General features: G+C 44.6%; 3 protein-coding genes across 7 annotated transcripts; 2 read left to right on the top strand and 1 right to left on the bottom strand.

Moving 5' to 3' along the window:
- On the top strand, positions 1-4,910 carry SERINC4 (serine incorporator 4). Its single transcript, XM_039232889.1, has 13 exons — positions 1-99; positions 603-779; positions 957-1,135; positions 1,592-1,671; positions 1,802-1,895; positions 2,143-2,354; positions 2,552-2,647; positions 2,747-2,873; positions 3,274-3,346; positions 3,775-3,823; positions 3,972-4,125; positions 4,309-4,490; positions 4,732-4,910. The coding sequence occupies exons 1-13, from the start codon at positions 1-3 to the stop codon at positions 4,908-4,910; spliced, it is 1,701 nt and encodes a 566-aa protein (XP_039088820.1).
- Positions 4,911-5,466: 556 nt separating this feature from the next.
- On the bottom strand, positions 5,467-7,242 carry SERF2 (small EDRK-rich factor 2). 2 transcript variants are annotated; one of them, XM_039232719.1, is made up of 3 exons: positions 7,149-7,242; positions 6,425-6,533; positions 5,467-5,827 (listed from the first exon to the last, which is right to left on the bottom strand). In XM_039232719.1, exons 1-3 carry the CDS (start codon positions 7,153-7,155, stop codon positions 5,542-5,544), a joined length of 402 nt encoding a protein of 133 aa, XP_039088650.1. In that variant the 5' UTR covers positions 7,156-7,242; the 3' UTR covers positions 5,467-5,541. The 2 variants fall into 2 exon arrangements, with proteins under 2 accessions (XP_039088650.1, XP_039088649.1); XM_039232718.1 differs by having other exon boundaries at positions 5,681-5,804.
- Positions 7,243-7,306: 64 nt separating this feature from the next.
- ELL3 (elongation factor for RNA polymerase II 3) lies at positions 7,307-27,288 on the top strand. Of its 4 annotated transcripts, XM_039232713.1 has the most exons (15): positions 7,506-7,567; positions 7,664-7,713; positions 11,791-11,929; positions 14,523-14,638; positions 23,833-23,966; positions 24,213-24,248; positions 24,604-24,716; positions 24,825-25,026; positions 25,116-25,195; positions 25,334-25,409; positions 25,586-25,772; positions 25,859-25,901; positions 26,026-26,197; positions 26,597-26,641; positions 26,722-27,288. In XM_039232713.1, exons 4-15 carry the CDS (start codon positions 14,572-14,574, stop codon positions 26,830-26,832), a joined length of 1,266 nt encoding a protein of 421 aa, XP_039088644.1. In that variant the 5' UTR covers positions 7,506-7,567; positions 7,664-7,713; positions 11,791-11,929; positions 14,523-14,571; the 3' UTR covers positions 26,833-27,288. The 4 variants fall into 4 exon arrangements, with proteins under 4 accessions (XP_039088645.1, XP_039088644.1, XP_039088643.1 ...); XM_039232714.1 differs by lacking the exons at positions 7,506-7,567; positions 7,664-7,713 and adding an exon at positions 7,307-7,363; XM_039232712.1 differs by lacking the exon at positions 7,664-7,713.
- Positions 27,289-27,732: the final 444 nt, after the last annotated feature.

Genomic DNA, 27,732 nt, shown 5'->3' with positions numbered 1-27,732 from the left:
ATGACGGGTGCAAAGGCAGTCGCAGGCCCCAGCACCTCCCTCCGCCCGGCACAACACACTGGACTCAGCAGTGTCATGGTGAATCCTCCCTTCTATCAGGTGAGAGCATAGAGAGCATACTTGGTCAGAGAGGCTTGAAAGGTCCCTAGAGCAACAACTGTCTGGAAAAAAAAAAACGGTAGGGAATGGTGGCTGAAGCTGGGGAGGAAAACCCACAGGGCCAATAAAGATGATAGGCCTTCTTTTGCCCTCTGAGACCTTTCTCTTTGCTGGAGACTACTACCTATCCTTCCACCTCCCAGTACCAGATCTGTAGGTTTACAGAAAGGTGAGCGGCCAGGTGTGACTTAGGCTTTTAGGAAGGTCTACTCAGGCCTGCATCAGTACTTATGATGAAAGCTCTACTTGATGTCAGTGGAAGGCAATCCTAAATAGCTTGGAACCAGATTCTGAGAATTCCTGAGTAAAAGGAAAGAAGAAAAGGGAAAGGGAAATTTGGGAATTCAGCTTCTTGGTTTAATCTAATGCATACATGTAACCTAATGCATGTCTTTCCTTAGCAAATCTCTACCTTGCTGTCCTACATCTGCTCTACCCCCCAGGTGTCCTGCTGTGGGTCTGCTGTCTGTACCTGCTGCTGCCATTCTAGATGGCCCCTTGTCACAAAGTCTACTTGTAGCCGCCTGTTCTACATCCTCCTTCATGTGGGGGCCTCAGCAGTCTGCTGCCTTCTGTTGTCAAGAACAGTGGTGGAAAGGGTCTGGGGGAAGGCATACAGGGTAAGTGAGAGGGATCAGGTTGCAACATGAGAAAGAAGAAAAAAAGAGAAAACCTCAATGGACAAAAGATTCATATTGGGGGTAGGCGACAAGTGAATGGATAATACCCATGAGAAGTAGTATTTCTCTGTACATGATGACTGTCCCTGACATTTCTCACATGCACTCTCCCTCCAGATCCAGATGCCCTCAGGGTTGTGTGCCCATCTGTTCGGCTACTCTCACTGCCCAATGCTCAGTGGTCCTGGGGCTGTGTACCGAGTATGTGCAGGAACTGCCACCTTCCATCTGCTGCAGGCTGTGCTGCTAGTCCACCTCCACTCCCCTACCAGCCTGCGGGCACAACTACATAATAGGTGTGTGTGTATATAGACTTTGGGTGGGATAAGGATGGGGAGGGAAGTAGACGTACGCTAAGTAAAGGAAATTTCAAGATGAAGTAACAGTGTAAAGTCCAAAAACAGGTTTAAGTCTCTACTTCTGCCATACTTACTGTGTGACCATGAGCCAAATACTTACACTCAAGTTTCTAGTTTCTAAAATGGAGATAACAATGAGGTTATTATATGCAAACCCTTTGTCAACTGTGAAACACTGTCCAGACATTATTTAGGTATAAGAGTTAGAATTTGGAATAGGCTGCAATGGGCCAGTTTCTAGCCCGTCTCACGTGGGACTGCTTCCTCCTTTCCTATACTTAGTTGTCTCTTCTCTCCGCTTTCCTATACTTTTGGTTTTTCCTTTGCCTTCCTCCGTGGGCACTGTTCACTCTCCTTTGCCTTTTCTTGAGTCTTGTTTTGTCTCCTAACCAGCTTCTGGTTCCTCAAACTGCTGTTCCTGCTAGGTCTCTGTGCTGTTGCCTTCTGCATCCCTGATGAGCATCTCTTCCCAGGTACCTTCCATCTCATATCCTAATTAGCAGGAGTAACCTAAAAGATTTTCTAAGAAAAAGAGAGGGTAGGAAGAAAACCAGGAGTAATGATATGTTCAGCTATATTTTCCCACTGGTGCCCCACTTGTAGCCTGGCATTACATTGGCATCTGTGGAGGCTTCACATTCATCCTGCTGCAGCTGGTGCTTATCACAGCCTTTGCCCATTCCTGGAACAAAAACTGGTAAGGAGCACCTCTAACCCCAAAGGTTCTTCTTGGGAAGGTTGTGTGACATTACTAGAGGGAATAGGGTTAGGCAAAGGGTCAGTGGCCCCAGAACTTCCCACTGAGCATTATCAAAAAGCTCAGAAATGTGATGATTCTGTGGGCTGTGGGGGATGAGTAATCACACCAGTGTTCCAGAACAGGGGGAATAGTAATAGGTAAAAAGAAGTGAAGCCCCAAGCCACTGCCCACATTCTACCCTTAGGCAGACAGGTGCAGCCCAAGACTGCCGCTGGTTCCTAGCTGTACTGCTGGCCACGCTGGGATTCTATAGCATGGCAGGTGTGGCAGCTGTGCTCCTGTTCCATCACTACACACACCCAGCTGGCTGCCTGCTCAACAAGATGCTGCTTAGTCTGCACCTTTGTTTCTGTGGCCTCCTCTCCTTTCTCTCCATCGCTCCCTGCATCCGCCTCAGTGGGTACATGCCTTGTGACATTACAAATCTGGAAGGCCTTTAGCATAGAAATAGTCATTAGCCTCCCTAATCTTAGTCAATTGTCTGCTTCCTCCAAAGGGTGGGATTATAGTGTAGTTGGGGTTATAGTGTAGACGTGGTTAAGAGTGGAAATGACTACCCTATACATTAAAGCAATGATCTCCATTCTCCCCAGAGCAACCCCGTTCTGGCCTTCTACAGGCCTCCATCATCAGCTGCTATATCATGTACCTGACTTTCTCTGCACTGTCCAGCCGTCCTCCAGAGAGTGGTAAGGACCAGACATGGACTCTCTAAAACCAAATTTTTGTTTCTGCCAAATACTAAAGTTCTTTATTCTTACCACCCTTCTTATGTTGCTCCTTCTCAGTTATCTTTGAAGGACAGAATCACACTCTGTGCCTGCCTGGCCAGAGTAAAATGGAATCGCAGACACCATATATGTCTCTGGCAGTGCTGAGTACTGGCATCATGTACACTTGTGTACTTTTCGCTTGGTGCGTAAAAGTTATCAAGGGGAAAGGTATGAGAGAAGGGAGGATACCCAGGACAGAGAAGGATGGTCAGGAGACTGTCTGGGATCATGGTTTATTTGAACTTGAGAGCAAGACAAGAGTGAGGAAAGTTCCCCATAAACAGAAACAGTTTCTAAGAATAGCACTTGTCAGATGATCTGTATGAGATGAAGGGGGCAGGGAGAATGACTTAAGAATTAAAAATATGTACAAAGATCTTAGGGCCCTCACATGACAAGATTTATAAATCTTTATGGTAAACGGGTTCTGGGGATACAGTACCCTCCCAAGAATTACCAACATGGACCAGCTAGCAATACATGGTCTCCAGCAACCCTTCTTGCTATTTGACTGGACCTGAGAACGGTCTCTTCTTTCTCAGCAATGAGGCTTCCTACCTGGCTGAGGTGTTTGGGCCCTTGTGGATCATCAAGGTTTACAACTATGAGTTCCAGGTGAGGATGGAGAGCTCAATATCCCCAATGCCCTTCCCCCCCTTACACACAAAGACAAACACACACACACCCTACCAACCTCTACCCAGAATACTCAGATTCTAGCTGCTATTACCTTTTATTGAGTACCCACAATGTGCTAGGCACTGTGCTAGATACTTTACATTCATAATCTCTTTTAATTTAATCCTCACAACAACCCTGTGAGGTAGGTATTTGCTCCATTTTACAAATGGAGAAATTGAGGCACAAAAGGTTAAACATCTTACCAAAGTTTTCATAGCCAGATATATGCTGGAACTAGAATCTGAACCCAGATGTGCCTCCACTTTGTATACCAGACTATCTTTTCAAAGGGGAGTTTTCTGTATTAATATCCTCAACTTTCTTAAAAGTTATTCCAAAACATGCTGCCTTTTGTTTTACAGAAGGCTTCACTCTGTTTCTGCTGCCCTGAAACAGTGAAACCAGAGGAAGGTGAGTGTCCATAAGAACGACCATTAGAAAGTGTAGATTTCAACAGAGTGCCAAAGAGTACTGGAGCGCCTTCACAAAAGAAACTGGGGGAGGAGGGAAGAAGTGTTTTTTCGTGGCACTGCTCCCAGCAGCCCTTCCCTCTCTCCAGGGCAGAGGGGTGGGGCTGCCAGGCCAGCTGACCAAGAGACCTCTCCAGCTCCTCCAGTACAAGCCCAGCATTTCTCCTACAGCTATTCTGCCTTCCATTTTGTCTTCTTCCTTGCATCACTCTATGTCATGGTTACCCTTACCGACTGGTTCAGGTAGGATGAAAGTGGGCCTGGGATATACTTCTGAAAACCTATTTTAGGAAGAACAATTTAAGGCCAGTCCTAAGGGTTCTCCGGAGACAAACATGGGTCCGCCATCATCTTTGGTGGGGAGGTAGGATAGGTCTAAATCTAAGATCCTACATAATTCTCTAACCAGAGACTTTGGTTTCACAGCTATGAGGAAGCAGAACTAGAAAAGACCTTCACCAAGGGTAGCTGGGCTACCTTCTGGGTTAAGGTTGCCTCATGCTGGGCCTGTGTACTCCTCTATCTTGGGCTGCTACTGGCACCATTCTGTTGGTCCCCCACCCAGGACCTCCAGGCATCTACTTTCAGGCAACACTGCCATCGCATCAGTACTGCAAGGTAACAAATATTCAGTCTAGGTACTGTCAACAAACTAGGGTTCCCTTGAGGTTGTATTCCTAGTTTTGACTCAGGAACTGTCCAGTGCAGCAGACACCTCAAGGACAATGGGCAGCTACCTCCCTTTAGACTGAAGTCAGTACTATGAATAGGAGAAAGTGGCTCTACATACTCTAATGCCAAAGGCAGAGTATATGAGTCACTGCAGCTACCGTTACATCTTTACCCCAGCTCAAGAACTTAACACCCAAGTCAGCAGCTCAGGAACCACTGATCCCAGCAGACAGTGCGGCACCAGCCCTTTCCTGGCTCTCAGCATGGAGATGGGGGCAGGAAAAGACCAAGGACTGAAGACTTACTTGGGTCTGCCCTTGGAGACAAAAAGGAAAATAAGCAAGCCCTGGGCCTAGGGAGATAAGCAGCCCAGAACAAACCAGGTCACAGAAAGAAAAGAACAAAGACCACCCTAGGTTTTAATCCTGATCTTGAGGTCAAAGGAAGCAGGAAGACAAAAACCACCCTCAATCCTTGAAGAACGACAGAACAGAAGAGAATATGAACACTAGAGAGCAACTGACCATGGGAAGTCAGTGAGCAGCAGGATTTGGGGCCAACTATCAAGCAGGCGAACAAAATGAGGAAGAATGAGAAAGAGGGGCATAAACTTAGGTCTTGAAGCGTTCCTTCTTAGACCCTCAACTCCATCCTTGGGATGGTGTTCAAAGTCTGGGTGGGAACAAAAATCACAGAAAAGAAGTTCCTATGGTTCTTAGAGGATTCCTCTACCACATATCTGGGGTACTTGTCTGTTTGTTGTAGTACAATAAAGAATTTTTCTGTGATGTTTCATTTAGTCTACGTATCTAAAACCTTTTAGAGTCTAAAGTTCTCTCCCCTTTTGGTGGGAAAGGGCAGCCATTCCTCCATCCCCATCCCCCCAAATCCCCAGTCAAACCAGGCGCTCAAGAAATTACAAAGCTACTTTTAATACTTTGGGGTGAGCCCCACAGGAATAAAAAACACTGGGAAGGGGTAACCCCCTCACCCCCAGGAGTGGCCCAGGGGGAGAGAGGCTACCTGAGGGGAAGGAAGCACAAAAGGGACCCGCTGCAGACTCAGGGCAAAGGGAATGCCATCGGTGCTGGGACCTGTGAGCACTACAGGAGAAAACGCGAGCGTGGTGGGACTGGCTCCAGGCACACAGGCGAAGGGCAAGAGGGTTGGACACGAAGCCACAAAGCTACTTGGGTTCCTCCTTCTTCTCGTTTGCCTTTTTCTGCTTCTGCTGCATGATCTCCGAGTCCCTAGGGGTAGAGATGATGGGGCACTGGGAGGTACCAGAGGGCAAAAAGGACAAGATGCAGGGGGATGAAGGGCACAAAGGATAAGATGGAAGTGGATGGGACAAAATTCAGCGTGTGCCTGCTGTATTCCCACCCTAGGAGAACAAGAGGAAGAGAGCTGAGGCTTAAAAGGCAATCAGTCTCTATCTGGCTGTTGCCTAAGGGGTCAGAAGTCTGGCCACACAGGCCCAAAGCTATTCTTTGCTGAGTACCACACCCAGCAACACCAGTGAGAAGGTTGGGAGAAGGGAGGAGAAACTGAACACCAAAGAGGGCCATAAGTACCGTGCTGTCATAACCACTACCGCATTTGAAATGTGAAGCTCCCTGCCCTTGCCCTTAAGGTCAGACTCGGGGGGCACTCAGAAATCAACCGAGGGCAGGCACCCGCCCCAGTCCCTTCCTGTCAGGCTGTGAGTTAACAATTTGAAGGGTGGGGAGGAAATAAAACCCTAGAGGAAGCAATGCACTGTGCCCCTCACTAGTACAGACGTAAACCCTGAGGTAGCTCTCTTTCCTGGTACAACCCTTGGTCTAGCCCAGGTCTCACCCGTCCCATCCCCTCCCCTCCCTGGGGCTACCTCTGCTTGCGGGCGGCAGCAGAAAGCCCGTCATCCCGGCGCTTTCCCTTAACCGAGTCGCTCTGCTTTTTCATATTCTTCTGGCGGGCGAGCTCGCGCTGGTTACCGCCTAAAGAAAGAAGGTAAAAGGTGAGACGCGGGGGGGCTTTATGGCCACACACCGGCGACCCTCTTCTCTCACCCGCACACCAGCAGGGCCCCACGCTCATCCCGCGGCCCCGACACCGGCCCATATCGGGGCCTAGGCTGCTAAGTGGGGCGGAGGATGGGGGGGCGATGGTGGCAAGGTGCCACGGAGCAGGTCAAATTGGGAGGTGGAAGGACGGTTCCTAGGAGTCCGCTAAAGGCGAGTTTCGAGTTTCGGGCGGCACCTGGGTCCAGACTGGTGGTGGAGTATGGACAGTTTGGGTCTCTATGGGGGATGGGCTGCGATCTAGAGTAGGGGGCTCTGGGCCTATCACAGGGGCGCAGGGCTTCTCTCCACACCGCGGAATGTCGCGGAGGGTCTCTGCTTGACTGGGGTGAAAAGAGGGGGAGGGGGTTCTCAAGAAGTGGCGGGGGCAAAAGGCCGATTTCCGGACGCCGTGTGAGGGTCGAAAAAGAGCCCTCCCAGAAAAAGGTCTCGCTAGTGAAACCAAGAGGAGGTCAATGCCAAGATTCGGCAGTCGTGTCTAGGGTGGACGGGGAGAAAGGGGCAAAAGAGAGAGAGGGCCTCGGTGCTCACGGGTCATGGCGACGGCAGCGGCTCCGGCCTGCCTCCGTTGCGTCCCCTCGTTCAGTCCGACGCTACAAGCCCCGCCCCCTTCTCCAAGCGTAAAGAAGTCGTCCTTTCCTCCCCGCCCCTTCGAGCCCGCGCTCGTCCTCCTATTGAACAGGGAGAAACACGTGGGGCTGCGGGCCACGCTCCAGCCCGGGCGGATGTGGGGCGGAGGTTCGCAGGTCGAGTGCGCTGCGTGAGGCGGAGCTTCCTGAGCAAAGCGTTGGGTCGGGCGGGGAGAAAGTAGGCCGGGTCACGTGGACAGGATGGGGGTTTGAGGGTGCGGCTGGCGATGTGGCGTTCCCGCGGGCTCGAGCACGTGACTTGGCCGAGTGACCTCATACGGAAACGGTTTGGGACGCCGGCAGACTCGCCAGAAGGGAACGGTAGGGGTTAGAGGGCGGGGGTTCTTGGGGGCCGAAATGGTTTAGTCTGTTCTGTATTACCAGGACTTTGGGACTAAACTTCACCCTGTTACGTAGGATTTATTCCCACCAACCACGTATTTAGAAACGAATTGTTCACCTATAAGGTAAAGTCAGGTAGAAACATAACTTTCAGAAACCGCCTTCCAGCCGCATTGTACTCTCACCACAAACCCCTCCAAGAGAAATTAGCAACCAGATCCCGTGTGTCCTAAAACTTTGGTCCCGTTCGTTTCCCACAAAAATATTAAATGTGAAGATGCAATAGCTTGGAAGTACTGGAGTACCCCAAAGTCACAGACTGTGGAATTGGAATAGGGACTAAGAGATTGGGAAATGCACAGACTGTGACCATTTCTTCAGGATGTTTCCCCACTAGAATACCTGTAGCAGTCACCTCTGGTTGGTAAGAAGCTGTTGAATAGGGCAGGAAGCTTAGGTTTTCCATTAAACTCATTGTCATTCCCAGCTCCATTAATCTGTCTACAAGACTCCTTACCAGTCTTGAGGAATTCGTTGGATAAAGAAGAGATTAGGAAATACCACAGGAAAGAAATGTTTGTACGTTTTATTATGTGATTCTCTTCACTTGGTGCCCATAGCAGAACTGAATTAAGCCTGGAGCTTGAAACTAGCTGCTCCTCCCCCCCAACAAACACCTAATGGGAAGGTAGTAAACCTCAATCAATGCCATCTTCATGATTTTTGCCATACCAAAGTATCGCTTGAACTACTATTACTTAAAATGTTTGTATCAATCTTAAATAAATAAAGGATAGAAATAAAACTTCATATTCCTTTAGTAAATTTAAAATCAGGTTCACCTGACCAGTAATGGAGAGTAACTATAAAAGTGAATACAATGAAAACAAAATGTATTCTCAAGATTCTACCAGAGTCAAATCATTGTCAAAGATAAGGAGTCCGGCCTGCCCTCCCTTTTTTGTTTGTTTGTTTGTTTACTTATTTATTTTGAGAGAGAGAGAGAGAGAGAGAATCCCAAGCACACCCCGTGCTGTCAGCGTAGAGTCCGTTGTGGGGCTCAAACTCACAAACTTTGAGATCATGACCTGAACTGAAATCAGGAGTTGGGCCCTCAGCCAACTGAGCCACCCAGGTGCCTCTGCCCATTCTTTCTTAAAAAGAGAAATTAACAAGTTTTGGAGAGGTAACAAGGCATCAGACTTTGAAACTGAAGCTTTCTCTTGATACCATCAGAGGATTAAAACTAAATTTAATATTTTCAGGGGTGCCTGGGTAACTCAGTCACTTAAGCATGTGACTTTTTTTTTAAAGAACAGTCTTTTTTTTTAATGTTTATTTTATTTATACTTAGAGCGTGGGTGACCAGGGGAGGGGCAGAGAAGGAGGGAGACAGAGAAATCCAGGCAAAAGTTGGACACTTACCCAGCTGAGCCACCCAGGCACCCCAAGTGTTGTACTCTTGATCTCAGCTCAGGTCTTGATCTCAGGATCATGAGTTCAAGCCCCATGTTGACCTCTGCATTGGACATGGAGCCTACTTAAAAATATGTGTGTGTGTGTGTGTGTGTGTGTGTGTGTATACTTTTTTTTTCAATGTTTAATACTATGTCTCTATACTACCCAGAATTCTCAGACCGCAAGTAGCATATATCCCATCCTTTAGTACATACTAAATATACTTGATCAACATTAATCGCAAATATAACATACAAATCATATAAATCCTGTCTCTGCTACTTACTGGATTTGATTTTTTTTTAATTTTTAAGTTTATTTATTTATTTGAGAGAGATAGAGACAGTGCAAGCAATGGAAGGGCATAGGGACAGGGAGAGGGAGAGAGAGAGGGAGGGATGGAGAGAGAGAGAGAGAGAGAGAGAGAAAAGCCCAAGCAGGCTCCACACTGTCAGTGCAGAACCCAATGTGGGGCTCAAATTCATGAAAACATGAGATTGCGATCTGAGCTGAAATCAAGAGTCTGACGCTTAACCGACTGAGCCACTCAGGAACCACTGGATTTGATTTTAGACACTTATTTTCTTCATGCTTCAATTACTTTATATGAAAAATGGGAATAATCTCTACCCCTTAGTGTTATGGAGGAGATTAATATAGATATAAAGGGCTTGGCTCATAATATAAGCATAATATGGCATTCAGTTAATGTCTCTTTCATCTCCCTTCTTCAAGTCCTAAGACTTTTTCTTCTCTAAATTCCTCTAACCCTTCTGTGGTAGCCAGTCTCTGAAATGGCTGCTAATGACCCTCCCTCATAGTATTTATATCCATGTGTAGTCCTCTCCCATACTAAATCAGGATTGATCTGTGCGACCAATATGGCAGAAGCGATGGTATGTCACTTCTGATGCTAAGTCATAAAAGATCATTGTGGCTTCCGCCTTCTCTCTCTTGGATCACTGGCTCTGGGGGAAGCCAGCTGCCATTTCATGAGAGCCCCATGTGGTGAAGAACTGAAGCTGCTGGCCAACAGCCATGGGGGAGGAAAAATACCTCCATTTAAACTGATTATAGAGTTGTGAGGGAATAAATTAGAATGAGGATGTATGGCTCTGAAACAGAGAAGGAGGTAAGGCAAGACTTAAGGACCCCAGATATAAAGTGGGAAGATGAGGAAACTGACTGGAAGGGTGGGGACATCACCTGCAGAGCTACAACAGCAGTTTGAGCACAGTTCATAAGCAGAATTTGGGCTCTCTGGCCTCCCAGGATCAGGTTCCCAATGGAGCCAAGCCACTTGGGTCCCCTTGCATGCAAAGAGACCATAGAACTAGCCCCATGGGGAAAACTGAGCCACACTATAAGTGAAATAGTGTAGGATGAGGAAGCAAGTTCCCTTTGGCACTTGTTACCTCCTTATCAACTCCAGCATCTCAGGTGTGAGAGTAGAACAACCCTATAACCAGTCTCTTCTTATCAACTCACCCTACCCTACCCCCATGCCTAAGAGTCTATTTCCAGTCCTTTCAGAACCTTGACTGGTTACCATACCTCCAATCTAATTTTTCCAGGAGTTGCCCCCAAAATTCACTCATTCTTTTAACATATATTCATTGTGTTGTGCACCAACTATGTGCCAACTATTGTATTAGTCATTAGGTATACAGTGATGAAAAAGACATATACCTCTACACTTATGGAACATATAGACAGGAAACAGCCCGTATATATGTGTGTGTGTACATATATATATAACACATATATGCAAATTGTGACAACTGCTTTGAAAGAAAAAAACATTCTATGCTAGGATGATATTCAAAATACTTAACAGAATACACAGCATAAGCACTTACCCATAAAAAAAAGATCTCCATGTAATCTGAATGAAGACTGTCTGTAAACAGTTCTTCTACCTGTCCTGATAAGAAATCATAATACTGTAGTCCTATAAAGAAAGTATACCCAGAGACCCTGTAGACCTTAACTTTGATTAGAGAAGTGAAACAAGTGACATTTGAGCTGAGGCAAAAAGATGAGGAGTCAGCCAGGCCAAGGGAAGACAGGCAGGGAGAACATGTCAGGAGAGGAGACAGCATGTGTGAAGACCCTAAGGCCCTGCTTCCTCAGGCTGGCCCATCAAGAGCCACAAGGTTAAGTAATAGGTAAGTCACTAATGACTAGTGAGCAAGGTGGTGTGAAACTAGTTCAGGAAATAAGTAGGACAATGATCTGAATTACTACTGTTAATAACACTACTAGCTAACACTAAGTGAGTGCTTATTAAGTACATTAAATGTGCTTTTCTTTTTTGAGCCTCACAATAACCTTTTGAGATGTTATCCCCTTTTTACTGATCTAGAAACCTTGGCATAAGCAGGTTAAATAACTTTCCTAAGGAAACTGATCATAAAGATTGAGGTTGAGCATCTAACCTAGCCTTTGCTCTTCATCAGCAGGATGTAAATTTTGAAGAGCTCTCTCTATAGGAGGAAAATGAATTAGAGCAGCTAAATGGAAATGGGGAGACCAGTCAGGAGGCTACCATAGACATCTGGGATGCTAGGCCTTATTTGGTAACATCACTGAAATGCAGTTCATATCAAATTTGAGCAAAAAGGGGAATTTATCAGATTACATAACTGGGGAAATGGGTACGGTGTGGCTGACTGTATGAAAAACTAAAACCAGTAACAGAATCCTACATGTCTTGTATCTCTGTTTTATCTTCTCATACCCAGATCCCTTGACAGGACAGGCAATGGCCACCATGGTACCTTCCCTCACATCTCAAAGCTTGCCCAAGAGAGAAGACCTTTAGTTTTTAAAATCCCACGAGAGGGCTCTGATGGGCCAGGTGTCTACCCTTGTAGTAGCGAGGTACGTGTGGGGCATGATATAATGAGAGCAGCCCACCAGAAACAAATGATTAGTATGGGGAAAGAGCAGAGTTATCAAAGAAAGGGTGTTTGGCTAGACAGATAAAACAAAAGATGTCCATTACATGAAGTAAGAGAAGATAGCTACTTGAGCTGAATGGTGGCAGCAGAAATGGCAATGTGTGCAGCTTCAAAATGTATTTTGAGACACTGAGAGAGAAAGATACTATTTACTCCTGAGTTCATTCATTTCTTCATCAAATATTAAGTGTACATCTATTATGTGCCAGGCACTTCTAGGCACTGAGTATTTGGTTATGAACAAAACAGACATGGTTTCTGACCTTGTGAAATTATCATTTTATTGGAGAAAACTGACAATTCACAAGTAAAATATATATATGTATATATATCATTACAATTTATGTTAAGTGCTAAAAGAGAAACAAAGTTTCAAGGATGAAAATTAATGGGGAGATCCAATTCTGTGGTGACATTTAAAGTGAGGCCTGGAGCCAGTTGTAAGAAAAATAGAAGAGGGTTTCAGTAGTGTGGTTGAATCCCTAATATTTTTTTACATCCCTCCTTTATCAGGGAAAAGCAGTGCAGCTTTAGGAAATTCTCCCCCTCCTCCCTATATTCCAAGAGGGTCCAGAATGGCTAAGTCAAAGTAAACTCATCCCTTTTAATATTGATTGGCTAAGGAACCCAGACCAAGCTAATGTTTGCATAGTATTCACCTAGTGACTGTTAATGCTTCAGGAGTTAGCATGTGACCTAAATTGGGCTGAATAGCCCAAAGGGAAGGGTTTTTTTTTTGTTCCATTGTGAGGGGAAGGACAGTGTTCTCTCTGACTGACTTGAACTGAAGAAGCACAGATCCCCTACTACTCCCAGTATGTAAGACCTTGAAGGGCCAGCCTTAGATTGAAACAAAGTGAATGGTAGAAGGGATCTTGGTTCTTGATGCCCTTAGGCGACTGGATATATCAACCGTAACTCTGCTCTACCTTTGAGCTTCTTGGTATGGGGAACCACCATGGTTTTTTGTTATAAGCTGTGTTAAGTCAGATTTCTGTTACTTCAACCACATACATTTTAATCAATACACAAACAATAGAAACAGCATATGCTTAGGCCCTGAGGTGGGGAAAAGCTTGGATAATTAGGTGAATATAAGGAGTCACATAATGAAGTGATCCAATCAGATTATCTTAAAGTGCAAACTGCCCTGTCCATGCATCCCAAGCTTCCCAGTCAGCTTTCCATTGCCTTCCTTGTAGAGATGAGTAGATACCCAAGGATCATCAGGCATTGGAGAAAACATTCAATGTAAAAACAGGACAAGACAAAACAGAAAATAAGGTCTCAGAGGATACAGAAACAATTGTATGAACAAAAGAAAATGGGAAGGGAACTAGAATTAGTATCTTTAAAAAAGAAGAGGATATTGAACAAAAATGGAGGGGGGGCTATAAAAAATTTCAGAGAAAAATAAAGAGCTTTTAGAAATTAAAAATATGGGGCGCCTGGGTGGCTTAGTCGGTTAAGCATCCGACTTTCGCTTGGGTCATGATCTCGCGGTTCGTGGGTTCGAGCCCCGCATCGCGCTCTGTGCTGTCTGCCAGCTCAGAGCCTGGAGCCTGTTTCAGTCTGTGACTCCCTCTCTCTCTGACCCTCCCCTCCTCACACTGTCTCTCTCTCTCTCCTAGAAATAAATAAAACATTAAAAAAAAAAAGAAATTAAAAATATGATAGCTGAAATTTAAAAAAAATAAAAGAGTTGGAAGGTAAATGTTGAAAAAATATTACAGAAATTTGGACAAGGGCACCTGGGTGGCTCTGTCAGTTAAGTGTACAACTTCAGCTCAGGTCATGATCTCATGGTCTGTGGGTCTGAGCCCCCCATCGGGCTCCATGCTGATAGTGTGGAGCCTTGAGCCTGTTTCAGATTCTGTCTCCCTCTCTCTCTGCCCCTCCCCCACTCGTGCTGTCTTGTCTCTCTCTCAAAAATAAACATTTAAAAAAAACTTTTAAGTTAGCTTCATTTTTAAAAATTCTTTTTTCTTTTTGCTGCTGTGAGTTCTGTTGTTTTGCATTTCAGCTTATTGACTCAGTCTTCAGCTTTATCTAGTCTGCTCTGAACCCCTCTAGTGTATTTTTTTAGTTCAATCATAGTACTCTTCAGCTGTGTAACTTCTGTTTGGAACTTTTTTTCCTAATCTTTTTTTTTCCAGTTTTACTGAGATATAATTGACATAGCCATATTTTTTTTTTTTTTTCTTTTTAAAATAAGCTCTGTGCCCAATGTGGGACTGAAACTCATGACTCTGAGATCAAGAGTTGCATGCTCTACTGACAGCCAGCCAGACACCCATGTTTGGAACTTTTACTTTCTATCTCTTTGTTAAGGACCTCACTGTGTTTATCCATTTTCCCCCAAGTTCAGTGAGCATCTTTATGGCCACAACTTTGCACTTTTTCTCAGGTAGATTGCTTATTTCTGTTTCATTAAGGTATTTTTCTAATGTTTTGTCTTCTTTCATTTGGAACATATTCCTGTCTCATTTTGACTGACTGTTTCTCTGTATTAGGCAAATCACCTCTCTCTTCCAGTCTTGAAGGAATAGTCTTGTGTAGGAGATGTCATGTGGATCCCAGAAGCAGAATCCCTCTGACCAGCAGGATGAGGTGTATCTGCAACATGGGGGTAGGTGGGGCTGGTGCTCCGCTGGGATGCACAGCTGTCTGTGGCATGGGGTGGGCAGGATTGACATCTGGCTTGGCCATGATGCACAGCTGCACTGGATGTGCAGGAGTGATTCTGTGTGATTTTTTAAATAAAAAGGATTTTAACTGTGGAAAAATAGACATAACTAAATTTAATATCTTCAGCATTTTTAAGTGTACCGTTTAGTAGCATTAAGTACATTTACATTGCTGTGCACCCAAACTCCGGAACTCTTTTCATCTTGCAAAACTGAAACTCTATACGTTTTGAATAACTCCCCATTTTCCCCTCCTCCTAGTTGCTTGCAACCACCCTTTTCTGTTTCTATGAATTTAACTACTCTAGATACCTCATAAGTGGAATCATACAGTATGTATCTTTTTGTGACTTACTTATTTCACTTAGAATAATGGCCTCAAGGATGATCCATGTTGTAGCATGTGTCAGGATTGCTTTCCTTTCTTTTGTAATGTTTCTTTTTGACAGAAAGATAGAGCACGTGAGAGCCAGGGAGGGGCACAGAGAGGGGGAGACAGAGAGAGAGGTGACAGCACAGAGCCCATACTCACAAACTGTGAGATCATGACCTGAGCTGAAGTCAGATGTTTAACCAACTGAGCCACCCAGGCATGTCAAGAAGTTCTTTCCTTTTTAAGGCTTAATAAGATTCTATTGTATGTATATACCACATTTTCCTTGTCCATTCATCTGTCAATGGACACTTTTGTTGCCACCTTTTGGCTATTGTGAATTAATGCTGCTATCAAAATGAGTGTACAGTATCATGGATGTATTTTTAAAAAATTTTTTTAATGTTTTTATTTATTTTTGAGAGAGAAAGAGACAGCACAAGCAGGGGAGGGTCAGAGAGAGAGGGAGACACAGAATCCGAGGCCGGCTCCAGGCTCTGAGCTAGGTGTCAGCACAGAGCCAGACATGGGTTCGTCGAACCCACAAGCCGTAAGATAATGACCTGAACCGAAGTCGGATGCTTAACGGACTGAGCCACCCAGGTGCCCCTCATGGATGTATTTTCTAAAATGTACTTTAAAACATTATTCTGAGAAGCCATCTTATGGTCTTTTTTTTTGTTTTTAACATTTATTTATTTTTGAGAGAGCATGAGCAGGGGAGGGGCAGAGAGAAAAGAAGACACAGAATTCAAAGCAGGCTCCAGGGTCTGAGCAAGCATTCAGCACAGAGCCTGATGCAGGTCTTGAACCCACGAACTGTGAGATCATGACCTGAGCCGAAGTCAGACACTTAATTGAGCCACCGAGGTGCTCCTCCATTTTACAGTCTTTCCTAGACTTCCAAAGGAGTCCATGGCACATAAGAATCCCAGTGAGTGGTCTCACTCAGCTCAGCTATCTCTAGAGCCTGTGTTTTTCCATACTCATAAAGTCATGCCACATCAGCAGCCCACATTCTTGTATATCAGGAGTTTCTCCATCAAGGTATATGGAAGAGGGGGAAGAAGACATTTCTAAATGTGCATGTGGCCCTGTTTCTATAGTCATTGATTTAGTTTTCATCCTTCCTTACCCCCCTTTCTTCTCATCACCACATTCTTTGGACTTGGGGATCCTGTCCAATGGACACAGGTATATTTCTCTCCTTCTTACCAGAGTTTGCTGGACCTACAGCCTTGTAGCTCTGGACTGTCACTCTGCACTGAGAAGACTTGCTTTACTGAGAATATGTTCTCCCAGGGTACAGACATTGCTGTATTGAGGGTATACTTTAATAGAGGACCCCAGCACAAGACCTTGAAACCCTCGTCTGAGTCTAGCAGGAGGAAGGCCATACATATTTTCCAGCAGGGTAGCAAGGAGTAGCCTAGACTCTGCTCTATATTAGCTCCTTGCCTTTGAACTTCTGCCCAAAGTGCTGAGGGAGAACTGGAAAGGGAACACTTGAAGGGAATAGATAAATTGATTGCTACAGGAGAGATGGTTGACAGGACTGTGTAGTAGTTGAGAGTTTTAGTAAACAAGAAGTAGGCTAGAGGAAATGGGAAGCAGAGAAGAAAATTGGAATTGGGAAGGCTCTGCAGACTATCAGGGAAACTTGCTTATCCTCCTGGTGTCTCTCAAAGTAGAGGAGAAGAAATAGAATTTATATATGAATAAGGCAAATGCAATTCAGGTGAACCAAGAGAGAAACAGAGGTACTGCTCTGAGAACCTAGCTTTATTATAAGATGTTCACAGGGGTAGGTCAGACAGAGAGGATGTGTTTAGTGGAGGAAGAAGCCATTAAGGAGCACCAGTGTTCAGGAATGAGACATTATCACCCAAACCAGGAGAAGCTCAAGGTGAAAGTGAAAAGTACCTTAGCTCCCCTCCTCAGGTATTTGTTGTCTATATTTAGTAGCTTTTCAAGAATGGAGACCTCAGCTGGTCCTGGGTCTTCCAGAAGTTAGAACACTGCCAATCAAAGCCACCTTCCCTATGGGGATAACCTTAGCCAAGCTCTTTATGATTCTTCCCCTTTCCTAGTCTATTGATATGCTTCCGGAAGTTTTTTTTTTTTCTTTCCTGTCAACACTTCTCCCAGTCCAGACTTATTGCCCACTAGGAGGGGACATGGGTGAGAGATATGCATCTCTGACAGCTAGTGACATGTAAATGAAGAGTTCCAAAGAGATCATCAGTACCTGGACTCCTTCTCCTCTGTTCCCTCCTCCTAGACTATTTCATTTGAAACCATGGTCAGGTTTTGTTTTTTTTTTTTTTAACATGGTACTTATTTGTTTCTTATGGAAGTTATACATGAACATACAAATTCTATACAACATAAAATGAAAAATAGAACTGTTCTCCCACTCGTTTTCCTGCAGCTTAAAGGAGATTACAACTCTATTAGCTGTTTCTTCTGGCATTTGTTGCTTCTTCTAAATATCATGCCATTTCTGGATTTTTGACTTTCCAATATTAGCCACTGACTTCTATTTAATTTTTATTTTTTTAATTTTTTTGAGAGTGGGGTGCACAAATGAGTGAGGAGCAGAGAGAGAGAGAGAAGTGGGACTCCCCCAAAGCAGGGTTTGTGCTCACTTGATGTGAGACTAGCTCACCTAATGTGGGGCTCAAACTCACCTGATGTGGGACTCGAACTCACAAACTGTGAGATCATGACCTGAGCCAAAGTCATATATTTAACTGACTGAGCCACCCAGTCATCCCCTGATGTCTGTTTTAAAAATGAAGACTTAACTCTCTCATCCTTTGCTTAAATATGCATGTACTTTCTCTATCCTCCTAATGTAGTGTTATTATAGTTAGATCAATATTAAATATTGAATGTTTACATTTTATGAGTAAAGGTTATTTGCAAGCTGTGACAGTATACTGTTAACATTTCTTGTTTGCTTCCCCTCACAATTAATGATCTATTTAGATGTTTACTTGTTTATGTAACTACTATCAGTTAATTCTCATATTGTCTTCTAGAAGTAGAACTCTCTCAAATATTCAAAAACAATCAGATAATTTATCAGTTTCCATTTTTTTTCTTAGATATATGCCTCCAGAGCCTTTCATTCTCCTGCTCTAATCTGAAATGGTTGCTCTCTAAGCTGTTACAAAGATATCTTTCTGGAATCTCCCTTCACCAGCAGTCTGGATTCCCTTCACTTATCTCCTATGATGGATACTCTTTTTCCTGGATCCTATGACTTTTTTCTTGGTTTACTCCTCATTTTGGTATAGTATATCTTCAATATCTTGCTGAAAAGGGTGCATAGTAGATAAGTATTTTCAGACTCTGTCTTTATTCTAGTTTCATACTTAGTTGAGAGCTTGGCTGGGTGAAAAAAATCTGTGTTGTTATTTTTCTTCAAATATTTGTTAACACTGCTCCATTGTCTTCTAGCTTCCAGTGTTTCTGCTGACAAGTCTGAAGTCAATCTTATTCTTCATCCTTTCTACGTGATCAGTGTTGTGTCTTAGAAGCCTTTAGGATTTTCCTTTTGACTCTTGTGTCCTGATATATGGTAGTGTAGATCTCTTCTTATCTTTGTACTGGGCACTCAATGGGGGAGGGGCAGAGAGAGAGAGAGAGTGGGACACAGAATCTGAAGCAGACTCCAGGATCTGAGCTGTCAGCAGGGAGCCCAGCTGGGCCACCCAGGTGCCCCAAAAATGAAGGTAACTTAAGCAAACTTTCATATAACATCAGGCAGAATGATATTTGCATAATAGGGGTCCCAAAAAGAGAAGAGAAAGAGAAAGAGCCTTTAAACTTATTTGAAAAGAGGGGCTCCCGGGTGGCTTAGTCGGTTAAGCGTCCGACTTTCGCTCAGGTCATGATCTCGTGGTTCGTGGGTTCGAGCCCCGTGTCGGGCTCTGTGCTGACTGCCAGCTCAGAGCCTGGAGCCTGTTTCAGAGTCTGTGACTCTCTTGCTGACCCTCCCCTGCTCACGCTGTCTCTCTCTCTCTCCTAGAAATAAATAAAACATTAAAAAAAAAATTAAAAAAAAATAAGTAAACTTATTTGAAAAGATAATGGCTGAAAAGTTACGTAATCTGGTGAAGGAAACAGACATAGAGGTCCAGGAAACCCAGAGAGTACCAAAAAGATAAACCCAAAGATAGCTACACCAACATATATTATAATTAAAATGGCAAAAGTTAAACAGAGGATACTAAAGGTAGCATGAGGAAAACAACTTATTACATACAAAGGAAACTCCAAAGAGCTATAGGCAGATTTTTCAACAGAAACTTCACAAGCCAGAAGAGAATGGCGTGACGTATTCAAAATACTGCAAGGATAAAACTTCCAACCAATAATTCTTTACCTATTATCATTCAGGTTATCATTCAGAATTGAAGGAAAGATTAAGTTTTTTCCAAGTAAGCAAAAGCTAAAGGGGTTCATCACCTCTAAACTGGTTTTACAAGAAATGTTAAAAGGACTTCTCTAACTGAAAAGAAATGGCACTAATCAATAACAAGACAATATGCAAAAGTAAAAATCCCTGGAGAAGGTAGATATATAGTAAAAGTAATGGATTAATCACTTAAAAAGCAACTATGTTTCAAAGACAAAAACAATAAATTTAAAACTACAGTACTTAGTTAAGACATGCATAAAATAAAAAGATGTAAAATGTGACATCAAAAATCTAAAGTGTGGGGTAAGGGGACAAAGAAAATATAGTTTGGGAATGTATTCAAAATTAAAGTAGATGAGTGGATAAAAAAAAAAACAGTGGGGCGCCTGGGTGGCTTAGTCGGTTAAGCGTCCGACTTTCGCTTGGGTCATGATTTCGCAGTTTGTGGGTTCGAGCCCCGCGTCGGGCTCTGTGCTGACTGCCAGCTCAGAGCCTGGAGCCTGTTTCAGTCTGTGACTCCCTCTCTCTCTGGCCCTCCCCTGCTCACGCTGTCTCTCTCTCTCTCTCCTAGAAATAAATAAAACATTAAAAAAAAAAAACCCAATTGTATGCTGTCTATAAGAAACTCACTTCAGAAGTAGGGACACAGACTAAAAATGAAGAGATGGAGAAAAATATCCCATGTAAATGGAAGTGGAAAAAAAAAAAAAGCCTGGGTAGCAATACTCATAGCAGACAAAATAGACTTTAAAACAAAGACTGCAATTATAGACAGACATTACATAATGATAAAGGGGTAAATCCAACTAGACATAACTTTATAAATGTATATGTACCCAACATAGAGGAGCCAAGATATATAAAGCAAATCTTAATAGACCTAAAGGGAGAAATTGACAGCAATACAATAATATAAGGGACTTTACCACCCCACTTACATCAATGGATAGATTATCCAAGCAGAAAATTAATAAGAAAGCATTGGCCCTCAGCAACAAACTCGACCAGTTGAATTTAATAGGTAGACACACAACATTCCATCCAAAAGCACAGAATACACGTTCTTCTCCAGTGAACATGGAACATTCTCCAGAATAGATTACATGTTAGGCCACAAAATTCAAGAAGACTGAAATCATATCAAGCATCTTTTCTGGCTACAGTAGCATGAAATTAGAAATCAATTACCAGGAAAAAGCTGGAAAAACCATTAAAATGTGGAGATTAAGTGACATGCTAATGAACAACCGATGGGTCATTTAAAACAAATCAAAGAGGGGCGCCTGAGTGGTTTAGTCCGTTGAGCATCCAACCGGCTCGGTCATGATCTCACGGTTCACCACACACTCTCTTGGTGTTCCTCCTTCCTCACTGGCCATCTCCTTTTATTTGGTTTTGCTTTTCTTCCCCATGACTTCCTTCTAGAGATTGGAGTGCTCTATGGTGTAATCTTTTAAACTCTTTATTATCTTCCTGAGTTATCTCATCCAATTTCTGGGCTTTAAATACCATCTATATATTTAGTACTATCAAGTTTACATCTCTAGCCCAGACATCTTTCACCATCTCTAAGTTTAACTGTCTGTTCCACATCCCCACGTGGATTCTGATAACTCAACATGTTCAAAACTAACCCTGTTCCACCTGCAGTCTTCCCTACTCCAGCTGATGACAATTTCATCCTTATAGTTGTTCTGGCCCAAAATCCTAGAGTCATCCTTGATGCCATTTCTGTCTCCTATACCACATTCAATCAATCCATTAGCAAATTCTGACAGCTCTATACATACAGAATCCTATCCCTTCTCCCACCTCCCCACTTTCCTCCTGGTGCGAGCTGTCACCATCTCTAGTTTGAATTAGTGCAACTGCCTCCTAACAGGTCATATTGCTTTCAATCCTTGTTCCTCTACAGTCTACTCTTACACACCAACTAGAGTGATCCTTTAAAAATAGAGGCGACTTCATGTTATTCCTCTGCTCAGAACCTTGCAATGACTCCCCATTTCACTCAAAGTAAAATCCAAAGTCCTTATAATAGTCCACAAAGCCCTCCAGGACCTGATCTGTCCCTGCTCCTTACCTTCTTGATTTTACCTCTTTACTCTCTCCCTTACTTACTTTGATCCAGTTATATAGGCCTCAACTTTTCCTCAAACACTCCAGGTACACTTCTCACTCACAGAGTTTGCACTGGCCAATCCCTCTGACTAGAAAGCATTTCTTCCAACTGTATGGTTTGGCCAATCCCCTCACCTCCTTTAGGACATTGCTCCAATTTCATCTTCTCTAAGGCCTTCTCTTACCACCTCACTTAATATTCAGTCAACCCTCTCCAGCCTCCCTCTACTTCCTCTTCCTCTACTTCCAAACCCACTTACCTTGCTCTATTTTTTCTTTTATCTATATTATTTTTATTATATAAAAGGTATGATAAACCTTTTAACATACACTGTATTTCTTATGTTTATTTCCTAGCTTTGTCTATAGTGCCTTCTTCCCCTCTGGAATAAGTTCTCCAAAGCAAGAAATCCATTCATTGATGTATCCAAAGATATAGTACAGTGTCTGGTGCAATAATTATTTGTTGAATGAGTGAATGAAAAATTTGAGTGATAATACTCTGAAGTTATTTTAGGGATTAAATAACATGAAAGATCTTGACACACAATGGACATCCAACATATGTTAGATTCCTACCTCCCTTCTCCCTTCCCCAAATACCTTTCTCACTTGCCTCCTTTTATAGCACTGCCCCTTTCCTCTTCTCTGAAAATTTAGACAATTCTAGCCTCTCCTTTGTGTTTAAATCCAGGAAAATCCAACAGAAGCCCACAGATGTCATCTGAGAAGAAAAGGAACACTGGGGGGCGCCTGGGTGGCTCAGTCGGTTAAGCGTCCAACTTTGGCTCAGGTCATGATCTCACGGTTCCTGGGTTCGAGCCCTGCGTTGGGTTTTGTGCTGACACCCAGCTAAGAGCCTGGAACCTATTTCAGATTCTGTATCTCCCTCTCTCTCTGACCTCCCCTGCTCGCTCTCTCTCTCTCTCTCTCAGAAATAAACAAACATTAAAAAAAAAAAAGGAACACTGGGAGACCCGCCCTACCCATTGCCACACTTTATCAAATAAACAGTCACCAGAGAAGCAGAAAGCCCTAAAGAAATGGACAGATAAATGTTTTTGTTATTGGAGTTAGAGATTTATTACACCAATTTTTAAAATTATCTTTATTGAGGTCTAATTTACATACATTAAAACATACACATTTTAAGTGTACTATTTGATGAGTTTTGACAAATGTATATGTAATTTGATTTTGGGGTGGAGGGCACTAAGGTCACCTGGGATTATGTAGGTCCAGAGATTTAGCAGAGGGATCCTGGCCAGGAAAGAGAACATCAGGGCTCTTGGAAAACAGGGACAAGTGGAGACACCAGGGCCGACCTGAAAGTGTTCCTGGGGGTCTCAATGCACCAGGATCTGAGCCTCCAGAATGTCTCACAACTTCGTGACACTTCCTGGCCGTCCTGAGGGATTGGGCCGGCTCCCTTTCACACCAGTCTCATGCGTATACGCCAGGAGCGGTGACCTGGGATTGAGTCCTCCCTCTCCTCTGCCCTGCAACTCTCCTGCCAGTACCCACACCCCTCATCCCCGCCTACCGGTGCGGGTGTTCCAGCTCGCAACAGCCAAGTTCCACCGCTGCCAAGACACCCACCGGGCCTGACTTTGTTTTCAGCCTCAGAAATCGTCTTCGTCCTCAGCCATTGCAGGCGAGAAAAAGCAAAAGCACCGTGTCAGGTGTTGGCGTCAGAAATACCCCTTTGGGGCCGCCATTCTCGGGTCCCTGGGGGCTCTTGGCCTCTGAGGTGCGATCTACTGAGCCAGCCCAGCAACCAGGCCCACTCCCTCCCCCTCTGCTTCTGACACCCTGTAGGGATTGCAGGTTCAGCTTCACTTAGAGACGGCAACTTCGAGTTCAGGTTTGCTGGGCAAACTGAGGCAGGACTAGGGATTCTGGGTGAGGAGTCTAAAGTTGGCCGCAGACTTTCCCCCTGTAACTGAGATAACCCCTGTTGAAAGCCCAGTGCGGTGCGTGCCAATCTAAGAAACCAGTGGGGTCTGTTTGCTTAGACATCTGGGGAATTGCGAAGCACCGCCCAAGCGGCTGGGAAACCTCTGAGGTGGTGCTGGAGGGGGTGGGGGGGGTGGGGCCTGGCGGAGGGCGGGGCCGACCTGGGCTGCACGGAGTGCAGCCTAAACCTGCACAGCAGTGGTGGTGGTGGTGGCCCTTGCGTTTGGTTCTTGTTCTGCTTGCGCTCGACCTCGCAGCCATGGAGGGACCCCAGGAGCTTCTGAGTGGCAAGTTCCAACTCTGCTTCACTCCTGCTGCCGGGACCAGCCTCCTGATGCTCAGGCTAAACGACGCGGCTTTACGTGCGCTGCAGGAGTGTCGGCGGCAACAGGTGCGGCGGACCCCGGTGCCCCATCTTTCCTAGTCTCTCTGTCCCTCGGGATCTCGGGCCTCAGTCGGTGACCTTGGCTAAGAGACCTGAGTTTGGGGAGTAGTATCCGTAGGTTCCGACCTCCCCACCTCTCCAAGTGAAGCTCGTGAGGCAGGTGTTCCCCCCGGCCCCCACCCCGGGGACCCAACGCCATATCCTGGGAATGCCACTTCACCTGCGTTCAGCTCGCACCTGCTCTCCCCGCAGGTTCGGCCAGTGATCGCTTTCCAAGGCAACCGAGGGGTAAGTAAGGGCCTAGGGTGCGTGAAAGAGGTAGGGGGCGGGGAGAACAGAAGTAGACTTCGGGTGGGTGCAGCCAAGGCGGGAAGGCTGACAGCAGTCACTGTCTGAAGAAGTTACGAGAACTGAACCCCGAGAGGGGCGGAGGGGGATGCTGCGGTTGTGGTCCCAGGAGGCTGCGGTTGAGGAGACTGTGTCGTCTCAGTCTCCTGGGGAAACTCAAGCCCAGCTGCACCTGGTGTACTAACGAGTCCCATGGGACCCATCTTCAGTCTTAGGCTGGCTAAGGGAAGAATGGCAATGGGAGAAGGGGGAGGGGCTGACTTAATGGGGCTTATGGTTCTCCTTCTGCCCCTAGTATCTGAGGTTCCCAGGCCCTGGCTGGTCCTGCCTCTTCTCCTTCATAATGTCCCAGTGTGGCCAAGAGGGCCCTGGTGGTGGCTTGGACCTTGTGTGCCAACGCTTCGGCAGGTAAGGGGGAACAGGTAGGTAAAAAGGGTTTGTGGAAAGTTCGGGAGGCTGATTCTAGAAGTACTTAAAAGTTCACCCTCCTGGGATTTTTCCACCACCCCTTTCCAGGTCTGGGCCTAACCACCTCCACTGCCTGGGCCCACTCAGGGAGCGCCTCACTATTTGGGCAGCCATGGATTCCATTCCTGCCCCATATTCAGTTCATAGACACAACCTAACTGTCCGTGCCAGAGATCCTGAGAGTTGGCAGAACACAGGAGACTGTTCTGAGGAAGACACAATTTCACAGCCACAGATGGCACTAAAAGAGGTGAGGCCAGAAACTGCAGGTAGTTGGAATAAGGTGGGGCACAGCCTGAAGCCCAGAGAGCCAAGTGCCCCTGCCACTTTCCCTGCCAGGTGCCAGACCCACTGGCAAGAAGCCAAGGACAGTCACTCCCAGGATCCTCAGAGGAACACATGGCACAGTGGGAAGTGAGGTACTTGGGGCAGGGTGGGACTAACCTGGGAATTACCTGGTATTGTCTTCCTGTCTAATCTCCACCCTAAATGCTTTAATAAAAGATCTAGCCCTACCTTGGTCTTCATCTGTCCCATTCCCTCTTCAAATATCCTAGAAACCAGACCCATCTTCCAAACAGAGAACCTGATCAGGCACTGCCTTCCTCTACTAGCCAGAAATATTTGGACAAGGTAAGTTGTAATAGCAAGGGATTTTCAAAGAGATCTTTGTCCAATTAGGCTAAAAATTTTAAATTAGGAGACTTGATTCTGATGCTCCCAGAGATTATTCTATGAAATTAATTTTCAAAAGAACTGCAAAATAAGATTCTGGCTTACTGTTTGTGACATCCTCCCCCCCCAACTAGAAGCGTCCAGCACCTGCACCCCCTAGAAGACTGAAAGAAAAGAGGCTCAGAACCCTGCCTTTAGCTCCAAGTCCCCTACAAGGACTGCCCAATCAGGACCTGCAAGATGAAGAAGATTGGGAGCAAGAAGATAAAGATGAAGATGACATGGGCTCCAGGCTGGAACACAGTCCATCAGTCCAAGCAAGTGAGTTAATGAGAAGGACAAAACTGCCTTATTGAAAAAAAAAAAGCCTATATAATCACTTCTCTGTCATTTTGCTTTCTTTCTAGATTCTGAATCCCCAAGCCCTGAAGAAGTACCAGATTACCTCCTGTGAGTCCCCTGCTACTTCCAATTTTATCAAGTCTTGTGCATAGGAGATATTAACATAAACTTCCTGTGAGCTGGAAGCTTTTAGGGGCAATGAAATTAAAGGTGACAACTCTACTCCTGGCAGGCAATACAGGGCCATCCACAGTGCAGAGCAGCAACATGCTTATGAGCAGGACTTTGAGACAGATTATACTGAATACCGCATCCTCCATGCTCGTGTTGGGGCTGCAAGCCAAAGATTCATAGAGCTGGGAGCGGAGATCAAGAGAGTTCAGCAAGGAACTCCAGAACACAAGGTAAGGACTGGACCCAAGGTGGCTTTCTAGCTTTACTGGCCATAAACTCCCTGCTAATTTGCCCAGAAGACTGTACAGTAACGAAAGTGGCAAGCAAGTCTGTTTTGAGAGAAAAACTAATCTCTATCATTTGGTAGAATAAGATGGGAAGTTACTACTCTCCCTTAAGAAAATTGGAGTTTTTGGGGTATCTGGGTGGCTCAGTCACTTAAGTGTCCAACTTCATCTCAGGTCATCTCATTGTTTGTGAATTTGAGTCCCTCATCAGGCTCTGCACTATCTGTGCAGATTCTCTCTGCCCCACTCCCACTTTCTCTCTCCAAATAAGCTTAAAAAAAAAAAAAGAAGAGTAGTTTTTTCTCAAGGTTAAACTTGGTGCTAGCATTTTCTTTGTTTCAGGTGCTGGAAGAAAAAATAGTCCAGGAATATAAAAAGTTCAGGAAGGTAAGACAAGGTCTGGGAATGGTAGCAAGAAGGTAGAAATGGTAGATCCTTTTTTTGACATGGATGCTTTTTCTTTGCAGCGGTACCCAGGTTACAGGGAAGAAAAGCGTCGCTGTGAGTACCTGCATCAGAAATTGTCCCACATTAAAGGTCTCATCCTGGAGTTTGAGGGAAAAAAAGGGGGCAGCTGAAGCTATCGGAAGGCTCTTTACCCTCTCTCCTTGCTCAGATATGAAGGAACAAAGCAACTATAAACTGCATAGAGTGCAACTGTCTGCTCTTTTTATTGCTGAGTCCATGGTGGCAAGTATGAGAGCTCTTCTAGACTCTTTAAGATTTGACTTTCATGGTTGTCATACTTGTCATTGTTGGCAAGATTACAACGCTGTGCCCAGGAGACTAGGAAGAATAGCAGAGGCTTGGCTTCTTCATCTTTAGTTCAGCCAAGTCATTTTCAAATCCTGAGAAATGACACCATTTCCAGGACAAGATACCTTGAGAACATTAGAATTTAGCCTGGTAGCCTCCGTACAGAAATAGTAGTGAGAACTTTTGGTAACAGAGCTAAAAGAACTTGTAACACACATGGATATAATGGGAAAGGGCTTGGTTGTTCCCCATGTACTAAAAGTGAATTTGTTTACAAACATGGCTAAAAAAAGAAATTGATTGCTTCTGTGTCCTCTGTATAAGTTTATATGTTTTCTTTAAATCCTTCAAGGCAATGGTTATTACCCACGACTATCTATCTGAACCACTTCTTGGGTGCTCTAAAAAAATTAGATCCCAGCCCAGGTCTCACATATTAGAATCTTCAAGGTTATGGTTAGGCATCTTTACTTTTTCAAAACACTAAGGATGATCCTGCTATATATTTTGCTATTAAGGCTCTATCAAATCCATTTTATAATTGGCAGCTAGAGATTACAACAGGAATAAAGTTATCTTTTTCAAACTTTTTCTTTAGAGGTTGAGGATCATCTACAAATAGGGGTCCTATCTGGAATTATCTAGTACTAAAAACTTTAAATGTGGACAGGATTTGGATTTACCCACAAAGAAAGGGAAATTCTGTTGAACAAAAGATCATG

The sequence above is a fragment of the Hyaena hyaena genome, unplaced genomic scaffold (genome assembly GCF_003009895.1).
Source record: "Hyaena hyaena isolate Hyena2069 unplaced genomic scaffold, ASM300989v1 scaffold_70, whole genome shotgun sequence".
In the NCBI taxonomy this organism is placed as follows: Eukaryota; Metazoa; Chordata; class Mammalia; order Carnivora; family Hyaenidae; genus Hyaena; species Hyaena hyaena.
The sequence above is the reverse complement of the archived record's forward strand: the minus strand, read 5'-3'. Positions and strand labels throughout refer to the sequence as shown.